Here is a 16,247-nt window from a genome sequence, read left to right on the forward strand (position 1 = left end):
ACTACCCTACAGAGTGATATTGATCAACTCGACAGTTACCAAACGAAAATCTTAAAAAAAATCAGCATCTACCAGACAGAACAACAAACACGGCAGCCTGCGTACTGCTAGGAGTTATTCTTACGTCGGCTCAAATGCACAAAAAACATCCGCAAACTGTTTTATAACATCGCAGTGAGTGTAGATTCTATGGACCATGGGGTAGCTGGAAGACAACTTGAAGTTAGACCACTGGAAGACAATAGCTTACGGTACTTAGTATTCTCCAGAGCTCGCAGACTTCTCCCACAATACGGTCAGCCAAATGCTTACTCACTCCTGGAAAATGTCCAGATATAGCCTCCTATAAAGCCATGTTAAATAACTACATTAATGAGCACTGAGAAGACCACTAGAAACATGATATCCAAAATTAAATACCTTAATCTTGCTCATGTTAAGCCTGGGAAGTGTCATCATATGTACACTATTACTCGTCCAAATAATACGATGTCATGACAGCAGAGCTAAAAGCGAGTCTCCTCACAGGAACTTATACTCTCCAATACGACAGAGCAGTCACCAATCACTGGTTTACCCAACCTGCAAGTTGTGTAATGAAGAACCAAACGACTGAACACACTTCATTGCCATAATCCTATCTCTAACAGACATACATGTAAGACTTAAGAAAAAAAAACAGCTAGCTACACTCATCCGTAACTAAGCAGAAATTTTCCAGATAATCACAAGTGAAGACCCTGAACTATTCACACACTGTATCCACCCCAAAGATATGCTCCCTGGGGATCGTCCCAGTAATACTACTCAACAGGATTGTAATGCTGTCAAGAAAATTCCTGTCCCACCTACATTACAAAAGGTGCTACATGCTTGCAGGAGACCACCCGTTATTCTTAAAGGCCTCAACCTCACGAGTGACATACCCTCCTCCGCATGTCTTTTTTAAATTGCATTAACTGTCACGCTCGTAACGTTTTTTTATTAATGTTTACTTTCTATTTTTTAATCCTGTTAAACAACCAGTATTGAACATTTATGTGTGCCAGTTAACTTTCTACCAAGTCGACTTATCGTCTTGGGTACTTTGCATCTGATGAACTAGAAACGTAGATCTACGTCTCTGGATGAACCTAGAAACACATTAAATTGACCGTGAAACGCAGAACACGTCTCAATGGAGCACAGTTTTATCACTGATCAATGATAAACACTTTCCTCACTATGAGGGCTTGAACCGCACAGAAGCTGAAACATAATTTTTTGCCCAAAACAACAACATAACCCACCACTTTATATTATGCAAGTGGAAAAAAGATTATACTATTTACATGTCATTTATTTAGGCATTATTGTTTGAATTTAGGGCCAAAACATAAAACATGTAGTAGGACATACAAACTCTGGTAAAAGAGGCAATAATCTTAAAGTAGTATATATGCGCCGAAATCTTTTGAGAGCGAGTAAAATGCATGGATAACCGTTATAACTCTTAAGTTTTCAGACACTAAAAATAATAATTTTTGAATGAATCCGAAAATTAAGATAAGGAAAACATTTAGAACAAGATGTGTTTGTGAAACACAATATCCCCCTATATGACGTTTGACCTTGAAGGATGAGATTGACCTTGACCCTTCACCACTCAAAATGTGCAGCTCCATGAGATACACATGCATTTCAAATATAAAATTGCTAGCTTCAATATTGCAGAAGTGACATTACATGAGCAATTTGACCCATATATTTGACCTTGAAGGATGACCTTGACCTTTACCTTTCACCACTCAAAATGTGCAGCTCCATGAGATAGACATGCATGCCAAATATCAAGTTGCTATCTTCAATATTGCAAAAGTATTCATAAAATAAGCGATTTGGGCTACATATATTTGACCTCTGACCTTGAAGGATGACCTTGACCTTTCACCACTCAAAATGTGCAGCTCCATGAGATACACATGTATGCCAAATATCAAGATGCTATCTTCAATATTGCAAAAGTATTCATAAAATAAGCGATTTGGGCTACATATATTTGACCTCTGACCTTGAAGGATGACCTTGACCTTGACCTTTCACCACTCAAAATGTGCAGCTCTATGAGATACACATGCATGCCAAATATCAAGTCGCTATCTTCAATATGGCAAAAGTATTCATAAAATGAGCGATTTTGACCACATATATTTGACCTGTGACCTTGAAGGATGACCTTGACCTTGACCTTTCACCACTCAAAATGTGCAGCTCCATGAGATACAAATGCATGCCAAATATCAAGTTGCTATATTCAATATAGCAAAAGTTATTGCAAAATGTTAAAGTTGGCGCAAACAGGCCAACAGACCAACCAACAAACAGACAGGGCAAAAACAATATGTCCCCCACTACTATAGTGGGGGACATAAAAACACATATGTGCAAAAATTTAGAGACAAGTATGTTAAGTTTGTTGGTCAAATATTATATTGAAATAAAATCAATAAATGAAGGAGCAATACTTATTGTGCTGTTCCCGGTATACATAAATATAACACAAAACACAAAAACATACCAGTTTGGACAGCTGCATTTTTTTTGTAACTATTGTGTTACTATTTCATTTTGAATATCGTAACTATTGTGTTACTATTTCATTTTTGAATATCTATATAATGTAATTGTTTGTTACTCACCAAATATTGCGAAGCAATTACATCAGTAATTTATGTGTTGTCACTATGTGTAATTTATTTTGAAAATTTTACACAGAAATATAAATAGAAAAAATATAACCATAACAAATAACTTGATTAATATCAACATAACAAAAATAAATAAATGAAAACATTTTTCTTAATTTGGAAAAATAAAATTGTCCATAAGACATGGATGCCCCCCTTCCTATTTCACTTTTGTCTCAAAATTAAAAAAATATTGAGGTGCCCATGTTGATGAAATGCTGGTAACTATGATTGCAAAGTTTCAGATGTCTAGCAGCAATACTTTTTGAGTATTGGGCTACTCACGTTTTAAAAAATGCATTTTTTTACAAATGGGGCAACAACTCTGTTACACAAAAATTCTAAAGCAAAATATGGATGTGCGCAAATTACACACTGGTTAATATATTTTAAAAGTTTCAGCACTCTAGCAGCAATTAAAGTGAAAAATGCAATTTGTTTACATAAAAAGAGCCATAACTCAAGTTGTGTCCAAAACCAGAATATGGAGAAGGGCAAATTTACATTGTGGTTACTATGTTTATTATTTTTCAGCCCACTAGCAGCAATATATTTTGCGTTACACAAAAATCAAGTTTAAAAACAACATGTTCTCAAACAACATAAATGTAATAGAAAGGAATTAACAAATAACATGGCACTATAACTTCATATCAAACAAGTCTTTAATCTGTCTTTCATATAATTTACACATCCCCCCATTCCATCCTCCTGGTTCCCGGCTCAGCCTGTGGCGACGATGACAATGCAGGCGACCGTAAAGCACGAAATGATGATCACATGCACGCCCAGCACCACCTTGCGGAGCAGACTCCACTTGGGCTCCTTCAGCCGACCCTCGGCCTTGTACCATTGCCCTGCAAGTACACAAACCAGGGGCTGATCTTATCAGAGATCTTAAGACAAGCTTAAGTTATGCTGATGAATATTTGTAGCTTCAAAAATTACACTCTTATGATCAAATTGTTTCTAAATAAAGGGACATGAATTAACAGGAAATTAATAAAATTTTCCATCATAATATATTCGGACCTTTGCAATCATACGGCCTCAAAAACTCCACCAAAGCATAATTTGTTGAACTATGCTAATTAGATGAATCAAGTTGCTCTGTTTCCAAACAATATGTGTCATAAAACTCAAGGCTTAGGCTAACTTTTGTCATATTGCAATAATGTGCATTACTGTAGGTAAACTTACTACAAAGTATTTACTAATTTAATATTTTTGTCTGACAATTACTTCAATTGTTTTAGAATATTACTTTGAACTAGTATGATCAATTTAATCGATAAAATATTATCCTAAGCAAATTATTTTTGAGAAAAGCAAGACATCTTAGCCAGTTTTTCTTTCTAGGTTATTTTATTCTAATTAAAGGTATTATCAAAGACCTATAAAATACATGTATTCTATAGGTCTTTTGTATTATTTAAAGTAAAGTTTGCACATTCTATAGAGGAATGTAATATTGATTATTGGCTGGTTTGTCGATCATTTAGAAACCAATGTCTGATTTTAACATTGTCAATGTGCAAATTAATTATCACCACGTTATGGTCTGCTTTAACTAAGCCACAATGTCTTTAATTTACGACTCAGCTCTGGTCTCTTTTATTATAGCTTCTAAGTTAAAACTGAAGTATATTTCTGTAACTAAAAATGTTACTTAAGTTACTGAAATGTTTAAGTTACCTTCAGATTTTCAAAGAATTAAACGATGCTGATATTTTATTACTTTGTTTGCATTTTAACAACAAACATAAAAAGATATTAAATGAACAAATGTTATCAGAATTCTTTACTTTTAATTTCAGTACAATTCACCATTTTCAGACACACTTAAAAAAATAATAATTTGCATCGGATGATTAAGAGACCAAAAAAAATAATTGTTTTTTAGACAGAACATACAGGTGTTTTACAAATTAAGAGGCACTAAATAAGTTTATGAAATGTGTAAAGAGTCAATTTTTTCAACAAATAATAGCAACTGCTTGTACAAAACCACCCTTCCTGATTTATTTCCAAAGATCTTTAACTTTAAGCTGTTTGGTTATATCATTGTCTATTACCGGTAAACAAATTTGTTTACCCAATAACACAAATGTAATTGTCTTAAGCCATCTGTCAGCCATATTTTTAAACATTTATCCGGTTATAAAAATGCATGATCACAGTGTCACCAGATGAGCAACAGAGGGCAGAATTGTGTTAAATAGGGTTGCAATCTAAACTGTCGGAGTCATTCATTAATTATAGAGAAAAACCCAGATGTCAGAAAATTGAATATGAACAGTCAAACAAAATCATAATTTTGGCTAAAACAGGGTGTATACCAAAATGTACATTGTCGGCAAACTAAATTACAGTAAGTTAGAAACTCCATAAGAATCTATGAGAGAACGGGCCTGATACTTACTGTTTCCAGCCACACAGCAGTCCACAATGTCCATGAGCAGCATTACAATCATCTGGTAGATGATCCATGCAAGCAGCACCCAGGAGCACGAGAAATGGACCTGTGCCTTGCCCAGCGTCACACCAATAATGAGCGTCATTGCTGAAACAGTACAAGAAGAAATGTCTATATCACATGTCTATAATGCTTTGCCCAGCATCACACCAATAATGAGCGTCATTGCTAAACAGTACAAGGAGAAATGTCTATATCATATGTCTATAATGCCTTGCCCAGCATCACACCAATAATGAGTGTCATTGCTGGAGCAGTAAAAGAAGAATTTCTATATCACATGTCTATAATGCCTTGATCAGTGTCACACCAATAAGAAGAAAATGTCTGCATAATGTTATGTATGCCGACACTGACTCTGCCTTAAAACCATGAAATGAAAGATTGATGCTTAAGCAACTGACTCTGCCTTAAAACAACTATGGAATGAAAGATTGATATGTATAGATCTCACACCTGCCACGCTATGTGTCACATCCATAAATAGCATAATTGTTGAAGTAGATAATGTCTTCATTATGTTTAGCATGAAGACACTGATTTGAGATCTCGACCATGCTTCGCCCAAGGTTACTCTGATACTCAGCTTCATTGCTGACCTAGTGCATGAAAGAATGTCTAAGAGAGAATAATTTTCTTAAAGGAAAAACTTCCGAAGAGACAACACTCAAAACAAAAACTTGTTTAGCAAATAATAGTCTTCACATATACAAATGACTAAGGAGTTATACTGAGGGTGATCAACTTTGTTAGACCATCATTTCCAGCGAGAAGACCCGTTGCAATGGTTGTCATTTCTCACAACACCAGGCCAAGCAACCTACCTGCAAGGATGAAGGCACACATTCCAACAAACCAGTGCAGCCAGTTGAAGATGAAGCGGTTCTTACTGTCTGGATGGGGTCTTAGCAGAGCCAGGATAGGCTGTGGAGAGCAACAAAAACAGCTACACGTGAGCCATGCGAAAACGGGTCTTAAGTCATACGCATCAGCGCAGTCTGGTCAGAGGCTACCCTGTCCTCTATAAAGTAATGTAAGGTTTCTTGGACTCATTAGCGAACAGGGTAGATCCTGACCAGACTGCAGAGACTCAAAGGCTGGGTTAGAGCTGTGCTGGCTGCATAATTCATATGGCCCTATTTTGGCTGGTAATAATTATATTAAGGAGTTGTCAGCAAAAAAAGATAATATTCCAGTTTTTGAGGAATGGAGAGCAACCAAAAAGCGTGTACATGGTATTATAATACAGTCAATCTTGTATTAAGAGACCACTCAAGGGAGTAATCAAAAGTGGTCTCTTAATAAAACGGTCTTTGAATACAAAAGGCCATTCTGGAAGAATGCTTACCCTCAATTTTAATCTATATGAAGGATTATCTCTTTTATCCACAATGATTTTAACTTTTATAATAAAATGAATATAAACACAATACATAAACAATATTTTACTTATAATGTGTTTTATTTTTCACTTATTATAAATTATCATTTATTATAAATCAACTGTGTGTACATATTTATTTGCAAAAACAACATAGACAAGGAAATATTTTTCCTAAGAACAAAGAATTTTGCTAAAAATGTGTAACAGTCTACATATACATGTGTACAGCTAAAACTAGAAATAAATGTCAGAAGCCAAAAGCTATGATATATTATCACATGTATTTCTCTTTCCGTTTCTATATTGCGCGTTTTTTTTCACCTGACACATTATTTTCCACGTCTTCAAGCACCTCGGCTTTACGCTTAAGAATGTTCTGAATTTGGGTTTTTCCGACTCCAATCTCGTCTGCGATTTTACGTGCACTTATACTCTTTGACAATTCCAAAACCCGAATTTTCTCGTTCAACGTTAACACTTTTTGTTTTGACATTTTAATTTCTGCATGTACGCTTAAGGAAATCTAACTCGATTATGATACATAATGAGCTGAAAAAATTAAAACACGTCAATTGAAAACAAACAATCAGACCTGGTTGGAAAATTTATTAAGTAAATAACAATGTAATTGGCTTACAAATATCTACTAATTAGCATTATTACAAATTGGTAATGTACGGATTTCGACAGATGTTGCCGATTAATAGTTTATTTTCCGCACTTCTCAGGAAATGTTTGTCGCGTACAGTGCATTGTTTCTGCACCTGTTATATATACTCGAGAAAAATCGGCATTGTCTCTTAACGATCCACATAGTAAACTATTTAAGCTGTAGACTGTGCGCAATACGTTCCCCTATTATTCAACTCAATAAATTAATACGCAGTCGACAACAATACCGGTCAGAACCGGTCAACGAGACAAAGCATAATCATAATGGTTGTGAAAACAAAGCAGAGGCTTAGATAAACAATTAACACGGATTTGTCCCTGAAAGATCGATAGATTAACCACTTTTACCTCCTAGTGGTCGCTTAATACAAGATTCGGACATCAAAATACACACAAATCAGCGGTCGCTGGTCGCGTAAGACAAAAGTCGCTTAATACAATATCATTATATAGCGAAAAAGCTCCGTGGGATTTCAAAATGGTCGCAAAAGACAAAGGTCGCTTAATACAAGTGGTCGCATCCACAAGATTGACTGTATAGATACATTAGAATAGCCAGTACAATAACATACACTTGAATTAAAGCAATCTACTTTTCATATCTTCGGCATATATTTAGATTGACACAATTTGTTTTATCAAACTAAAATGGATAATACAATTATCAAGTTGAATAACACTTGTTAATAGGTACTGCTTTGTTTCTAGAAACTGATTTCTCTAGCATACTGATTTGTAGATAGTTTCTATTCCGCTGTACTTACATTGAGAACACACAGGAAGGTCACAATGACCCCCAGGTAGGGATGGGCCTTCTGCCACTGGGTATGGCCATCAAGCTGTAACACAACAACAACAACGTTAACAATGCATCATTACACATTGTTTTGGTGATATTTTACTGAACAAATTATGGGTTAACACAAAACTTGGCTCTATTGGCCTTCGAACATTAAACTAAGGACCAGTCATGTTTAATGCTGCTTGAAATTTCTTTCAATGTTTAGCATTGAATAAGGCCGGCTAAGATATTAACACATCAGTCTAGAGTCTCTAGAAAGTCTGCTATGTCTTTGACCCTTATTACCAAGGACCATTTCTTCTCAAACACAAAGATGATGATGAAGGCAGCGATACAGAACAGCACTGCAAACACCATGCATGTCTGATGCACCTGTAGTGAAAAACATGAACACACATAATAATAGGTTGATATTCTTACAACATATGTTACAACAGACAGAGAGAAATGTCTCGCCCTAAATCAAAACAACAACTTATTACACTATCAGTTTTTAAATGATCTTGGAAAATGTTTCATTCTTAATGTTGGAATATCACAATAATTTCTTGTCACAAAAGGACTGGGATGTTGAAATTAACTGTTTCAATTTGCTTTGTACATCCTATTTGAAACTTTGCCTAAACATTTATATATAGACAGCACACACAAACATAAATTTCTCTGTGCATGCGCTTACCGGTAACAGGTTTTTTTTATAAACATTCATTTAAATTATTTTATTCTTTGTGTAAGAAATAAATGCCTGAATGGAAAATGCAGAGTATGATTACTATAACAAAACAACAAATATTTCTTTACTCTCCTGATTATAAAACTTTCTTATTCCATTGTTCTTTAAAGTGATAAATATATCCTTTTCCTGTTGATTATGGCTTCCCATCAAATATAGTAATCTGTTGATTTAAAAGTTCAAACTGTGTACGTACCACAAACCATACCCTCTCTCTGAAGAAGGAAATATTTGGCCACATTGGCTTGTAGAAGCGAGCCAAAAAGATCCCTATACTGGCACAGAACACCCAGGCAAATATCATCAGACAACCTGAAATCATACCACTTGATCACCAAAGGGAGCTGGCACAGAACACACATGCAAATATCATCAGACAACCTGAAATCATACCACTTGATCACCAAAGGGTAGCTGGCACAGAACACACATGCAAATATCATCAGACAACCTGAAATTATAGCACTTGATCACCAAAGGGTAGCTGGCACAGAACACATGGGCAAATATCATCAGACAACCTGACATCATAGCACTTGATCACCAAAGGGTAGCAAACACAGACAACCTGAAATCATAGCACTTGATCACCAAATGGTAGCAAACACAGACAACCTGAAATCATAGCACTTGATCACCAAAGGGTATCAAACACAGACAACCTGTTATCATAGCACTTGATCACCAAAAGGTAGCAAACACAGACAACCTGTAATCATAGCACTTGGTCACCAAAGGGTAGCAAACACAGACAACCTGAAATCATAGCACTTGATCACCAAAGGGTAGCAAAAACAGACAACCTGTAATCATAGCACTTGATCACCAAAGGGAAGCAAACATCAGACAATCTGAAATCATATTACTTGATCACCAACAGGTAGCAAACAATATATTTTTAGAATGACAAGTACATCCATTTCTGATCATGTAAATTATTGTTGTTGTTTTTTAACTGTATTCAATTTTAACATTTGATAATAAGTATATGCAAAAAATCCTCAACTAAAATAAAATAAAAATTAAGGGGACAAGACCCAAAAGTAATTTTTGGTATAATCTCTGAATTTGGAAAAACAAATTCACCTTGGCTTTTATTTCTGTTAACATTTACTTACTTAACATTATCACATTCCTTAAAAAAAAACGTCCATAATACCATTTATATCAATTATCCATTTACTAATATTTACTAGGAATGGTAACTAATGTTAACCATGCATAAAGCAAACTGTATCATTAAAATGACAACAATCACAACATTTCAACCATATTTAGAATATTAACTTGATACATAAGGACCAATAGACTTTAGAATTCATATGGAAATTATTTCCAATGTGTTACCATGTATTTTGGCGTGTATGTACTTCTCTGCTTCTTGCAGACCTTCTAGGGCCTGGAAGTCCGCTCTGTGAAACAACAGTGTCACCAACAACAGACGAAACATGTTGATGCCAATTAGGGGCAGTATAATCTAAAAGGAAAAAAAACTGTTGAACACTGTTAAAAGCTAGTCTGCTAACGTGCTAATCCATATTGTATTAATCAAGACTAAAACAAATTATCAACTGCCCTTTTAAAGAAACTGATCACCGGAAAACTAAATCTGGTATCATTTAACAAGGCGGAGTGGTTAATTACAATTGATGACAAATGCATTTGCCGGGCAACAGCCCTGAACTGTTATGGTATTTAAATGTTCTTTAGGAGAAGGATCACGATTTGACAAGTAATAAAACTGTAATTAACTCTGAAAATTTGTTTTAAAAAAACGCCTTAGGAATTCCAATGGGGGAGGATTACGTATCTTGTTTATTCGAACCCACTGTAAAAAATCCTCAATAAGTTTGACACCTATTCAATATGTAGTTATGGCAAATGATGTTTTAAACGTTCAGATAATAAGACAAACAAACTAGTGAGACTGTATAATCTCACAACCATCTTAAATGCCTCTAACTGTAACATCTTCACCATTAAGTGCCTACATACCTGTATTATCATAAGATCATCTTATGAGAGCTTTAAAATGTTAATGTATTGTGTTTGTAATGTAAATGGATTTCTGTAAACATACACTTTTGATACTTTTGTTCAAAACTACATTGCAACTTCAATCCTTTTTAATTATGATCACATACATACATATTAAACATATAATTGACAATTACAGCACACAATAGTAAGATTTTTAATACCAAACTACATGTATAAACAACTTGTGGCTGGGCCTAGGATTAAACTGGCAATCCTCAAATAAGTACCCAGGCCCTTTACCAACTGAGCTTACCCGCCCAGTTAAATCATTCCATTCCTTTCATTAATAATATTTGTAAGAAGAAAAGTGATATTTCACAAAGATCAACAGGAAATGCAACTAGAAATATTGGAATAAATAAATAAAATAAAAATATACTTGCAAATGAGTCTTTTTTTTAAAAATCTTCATATCAACAAAAATATATATAAGTTTCAACACTATTTCTGATAATATACACTTAGAACTAAATGCCCATTAAACCATTATTGATAAAAAAAACACACAATAAAATCAAACACAACTTACCAGTTAAGTGCTGCCTGTGAATTTGATACCTTGGCCTAATGTGAAATGCATGAACAATACAATAAAACACGCCTGGGTTTTAAATGTGAACTTATAAGTGAACAATTGATCCTATTTTATGATGTTCATAAAATGTTGTTGAATTTAATCACCATCTTTCACGCAAAACAGTTAGCCCAACACTGGGCCCAATGTTGTTTACCATTATCCAGCTGTATGACGCATATTCCAGAACAGTTAAAGGGACTTGTTCACAGTTTGGTTAAATGACAATTAAACAAAAATATTTAATCACAAGACTATTGCCAAGCAATATATGTCCCCTACCGGGAATAAATATAATTTATTTTTTGCCATAGCAACCAAAATTGTTGACGTAGGAACATAATGAAATGATGTGCATAATGTCCATATTGACACGTATTTATGTTTCAAGTTTCATGAAAAAATATGAAGAACTTTTAAAGTTATCGCAGGATCCAGAAAACCACTATTTTCAGCAGTATTTCTAGTCTATTTGTTGCCATAGCAACCATAATGTTTGATGTAAGAATAAAATGAAATGACGTGCATAATGTCCATATTGCCATCTATCCATGTTTCAAGTTTCATGAAAAAATATGAAGAACTTTTAAAGTGATCGCACGTTCTAGAAAAGTGAGACAGACAGACAGACAGACAGACGCACATGGCGAAAACCATTAGTCCCCTTCAGTGAAACTGGTAGGGGACACAAATATGTAATACTATGCATTATATTCAAACAAGAAGAATAAACTCCTAATTAGAAATATATTTAAAATATTATGTTTGTTAATGGATATCATCAACTGTTTTTGTATTTTTTTAGCGTTTGTGACATATTCGGCAGTAATTTAGCGAAAACATTTATTGTGCAAATATGGCTTTAACAATATTTCCGATTCAAAAGTATGCATGGTTGTGGTAGGATGGCCTTTGTTTATATAGATCCTTATTTCAATTCCCAGAGCATGCACATTTTATTTTACTTTTATTTGTTATTATAATTGTTGAAATAATTATAATTATTTAAACTATTCCAAATACAACAGTTTTGTTCACAAATAAATTATAACGATGTGTTTTTTTGATAATACAAAAATCTGTTAACAAGTCCCTTTAATAATTACATTACATTGATCTGAAACAATTAAATATCAGTATTTGAAAAGAGATGCAATCTTTAACAAGAGTAAGTAATACAGATGTTGGCATTTTATTTTTAACTTCAGAGAAAAAATACAAACCATTAAGGGCAAGTGGTTATAAACAACCTGTAATTTATAGAGGCTTTCTACTATATGTTCTATGACATAATATATTTTCTAGTGACCATTTGTACTTTAATCAAAAGTTTTGAAAAGGTTATAAAATACCACACACTTTTAGGAATCTGATAGCAGCAACGAGGTTTGTATCCAAAATATGCTATTTCAATATACACTATGCTGTTACATAGTACATAATTATACATGTACAACACGATACTCTCAAATTGAAATGCATTAACGAAAAAACAGCAAATAAGTAAAATGTTAAATCTAAATACATATAACAATACATAACTAATTATTCAACACAAAAAAAAAAAATTACAAATTGAAATACAATGAAAATAGCACCTTTTAAAATTCTTTTTAAGCAACAACATTTTTCTTTCTGTCCCAGGACAGCGCGGTTACATATTTTCAGCTTTGCTAGTATATGTACCATTTTTGTCATTCACCTGATATAATGACCACAACAACATGCTAGTATTAAAAGTTGAATAACTTTAGCAGTTTTAAAGTTTATGCATCAATTTCAATATCTGTAGAAGATGTAAAGTTCCTGCAAATTTAAAGATGAAGATTTATAAATTAAAACAAGCAAAATTACCACGCAAAAAATAGATGTTCAACTATATGTACTATATTTTGTTGAATGTCATTAGTTTGAAACAAGGTGTGTATGTTAGCTACCCACATACAAAAATACAGCACAAGACCCCAATTCAAACTCAAGTTATTGAGGGGAAACCATTTTTCTAGACCCCAATTCAAATTCAAGTTTTTGAGGGGAAACCATTTTTCTAATTTTAGTTACAATTAACTTGGCCAAACTGGCCCTAAATGCAATTCCACTGTATGTTTGCATGTTAGCTCCCTAAAAACAAAAATACAGAACAATATATCTATCCAAACAAAAGTAATAGAATTTAAATCCAATATAACATGCTCTGTTATATTGCAGAATCCAATATAACGCGGGAGGGTCTTGGCTTCCCTTTTTTCTTCAACCTTCTATTTCGGTTTCGAGCCTATGACAAGCGATATGCACATTAATTCCTTAAACCACGGTTTAACAGTTAACTATATATTTAAGAGACTTTGAATCCGGGTTCAAAGTGCCGTTTGCACATTAATTCCTTAAACCCGGGTTCAAGACTTTGAACCGCGGTTTAAATGCTCTTAACTATATAGTTAGGAAACGACCAATGAAATCTTGACATATCATTGTGGTTTAAGCTCCGCTGATTGGTTGTCTCTGAATTATGTAGATAAGAGATTTGTATCTATCTTTAGACACACTTTGAACCGCAGTTCAAACTCTTGAACTCGGGTTTAAAGAATAAATGTGCAAACGGCACTTTGAACTCTGGTTCAAAGTCTCTTAACCCATAGTTAACTGTTAAATAATTAATGTGCATTCCGCGCGTCTTGACCACAGTTTAAGACTTTGAACTGCAGTTTAAGATTTTGAACCGCAGTTTAAGACTTTGAACCGCAGTTAAAGACTTTGAACAGCAGTTCAAAGTCTCTTAACCCTATAGTTAAGAGGACCAATGAAATCGCGACATTTACCTTCTAATTGTGGTTTAAGCTCTGCTGATTGGTTGTCTCAGATAACAGATTTGTATCTATTGTTAGACACACTTTTAACCGCAGTTGAAAGTCTTGAACCCGGGTTTAAGGAATTAATGTGCAAACGGCACCTTGAACCCGGGTTCAAAGTCTCTTAACTATATAGTTAACTGTTAAAACCGAGGTTTAAGGAATTAATGTACACTTCGCTTGCCATACGAGCCTATTCTTGAGATTCAAATATGTGTTGATTGCATAAATGCTCAATTATAATCGATTAGAGACTAACCATTACCGGGACATTAGACAGTTAAAGTCTGATTACTAGTATCTATTGTTTGATGGAAATAAAGGTGCGAAAAGTAGCATGTATTTATCAGTGTATCAAGCTCTTTAGCTGTTACTATCTATGTACTAGCTATATTTTGAACCATTGACAAGTTTAACGACCATTTTTAACTTCATTGTTATTTGTAGACAATAAGAGTTAAAATAATGTTTGCTAAAATGCAAATCAAAAACGTATCAGGCAAAGAGAAATTAAATATGTTATAAAGATGCTTAGTAACATTGCAATGCAGTGTAACTGTTAACAGAAAATTACTTTCATTTTCGCATTATTTCAGGAAGTCTCCGGGAAACACGTTTTTTTCATGACTGCGTATGACGCAATAAAGCATTGCTTTGTATCATATTGCATTCAATCTGAATTTAAACTCACTTGTCCATTGGTTTGTATAATTACATTAGAACAGTGACCCATGAAACCGCTGATCCATAATGCACGTTACACTTGACACTTCTAATGTTTGTGTTTATGCAATTCTTTAACAAATTAATTGTCAAAAAAGGCCAGAATAAAATATTTTAATTGATGTTGTAATTATATTTGATTTTCAGATATATCCACAGCAGACAATCCGTACATTGTATTTACACAATTATTGATACGGTAGGGATTTTATGCATGTTATGGCAAATCACAACACAACAGCAATAATTTATGATTGAACGATCTCAGAACTTTTAACACCAATCCATTTTTAACGCTGTTTTGTGGCTTGGATACCGTCATACGCACTATTATGGAGCTACAGTGTATAAACTACATGTTCTTCCTCACCAGATCAGACTATAACCTACCTACACACAAACATTCAACACAATATCTCCATCCTAACTGATTACATGCCCAAATATTTTGTCTATTGATAAAAGACCATGAACACAAACCAAACCCCAAATGCTACCCATGTCAGTCCGAGGTTGAAGCTGTTGCATGAAAACACTGAACATATTTTTCTAAGAACAAAACTTACAATAAGGGGCATTATTTTTTTAAATTGCAGTTCTGATTATGACCTCTGGTTAGTGACCTCTCATCATGATCCTGAAGACATGTGTGAAGTTTTATTTGAATATCTGTAGTAGATACAGAAATATGTAATTGTTTTTTAGCAACATTGAAAAGAATTTTAAATTTCAAGTATTATGTTACCAGACTTTCATAAAAACACAAGTGGGCATAATCTTTTAAAGTGCTGAACAAAAATGTAATGTTTTTTTATTAAGATGTGAAGTAAATATACAATATGCAGTAGTTGCATAAATATGACTCAGTGTTTTCGAAGAAAAAACATGTGTGTAGTTTTAATTGAATGCAAGGAAATAGTGACATAAAAATGTTTCAGGTTTACCGTAATAGAACCTCTAAGTATAAAGAGGGCGTAATGCTACTAAATTGCATGTAAGAGCTATGTAACTTGGTCAGTGACCTCACTCAATGACCCCTAACACATGTGAAAACCTTTAATTAAATATCTCTAGTAGAAATAAATAGAGATGTTTCAAGTAAGCCTTGGCCAGTGCATACATGTAACTCAGATGCCATTGCTGACACTGCATTTGGGTGAGAAGTACTGGTTGAACTATTTGGAGAATACTCAAGCTAAAAATGACATTCTTGCCTTTCAAAATACAATTAAAATATATCTGATCTATATTGGTCCCAAAATATACAA

General features: G+C 33.9%; 1 protein-coding gene across 3 annotated transcripts; it reads right to left on the reverse strand.

The window, feature by feature from the left end:
* Window positions 1–1,324: 1,324 nt before the first annotated feature.
* LOC127861401 (putative ferric-chelate reductase 1) lies at window positions 1,325–11,785 on the reverse strand. Of its 3 annotated transcripts, none has more exons than XR_008040203.1 (8): window positions 10,141–11,328; window positions 8,990–9,105; window positions 8,346–8,432; window positions 8,023–8,097; window positions 6,027–6,126; window positions 5,149–5,289; window positions 2,070–3,583; window positions 1,325–1,917 (listed from the first exon to the last, which is right to left on the reverse strand). XR_008040203.1 is itself a non-coding variant. In XM_052399859.1 (8 exons), exons 2-8 carry the CDS (start codon window positions 10,241–10,243, stop codon window positions 3,450–3,452), a joined length of 756 nt encoding a protein of 251 aa, XP_052255819.1. In that variant the 5' UTR covers window positions 10,244–10,270; window positions 11,363–11,785; the 3' UTR covers window positions 1,325–3,449. The 3 variants fall into 3 exon arrangements, 2 of the variants coding, with proteins under 2 accessions (XP_052255819.1, XP_052255818.1); XM_052399859.1 differs by adding an exon at window positions 11,363–11,785 and having other exon boundaries at window positions 1,325–3,583; window positions 10,141–10,270; XM_052399858.1 differs by having other exon boundaries at window positions 1,325–3,583.
* Window positions 11,786–16,247: the final 4,462 nt, after the last annotated feature.

This window comes from Dreissena polymorpha, chromosome 16 (genome assembly GCF_020536995.1).
Source record: "Dreissena polymorpha isolate Duluth1 chromosome 16, UMN_Dpol_1.0, whole genome shotgun sequence".
Lineage (NCBI taxonomy): Eukaryota > Metazoa > Mollusca > Bivalvia > Myida > Dreissenidae > Dreissena > Dreissena polymorpha.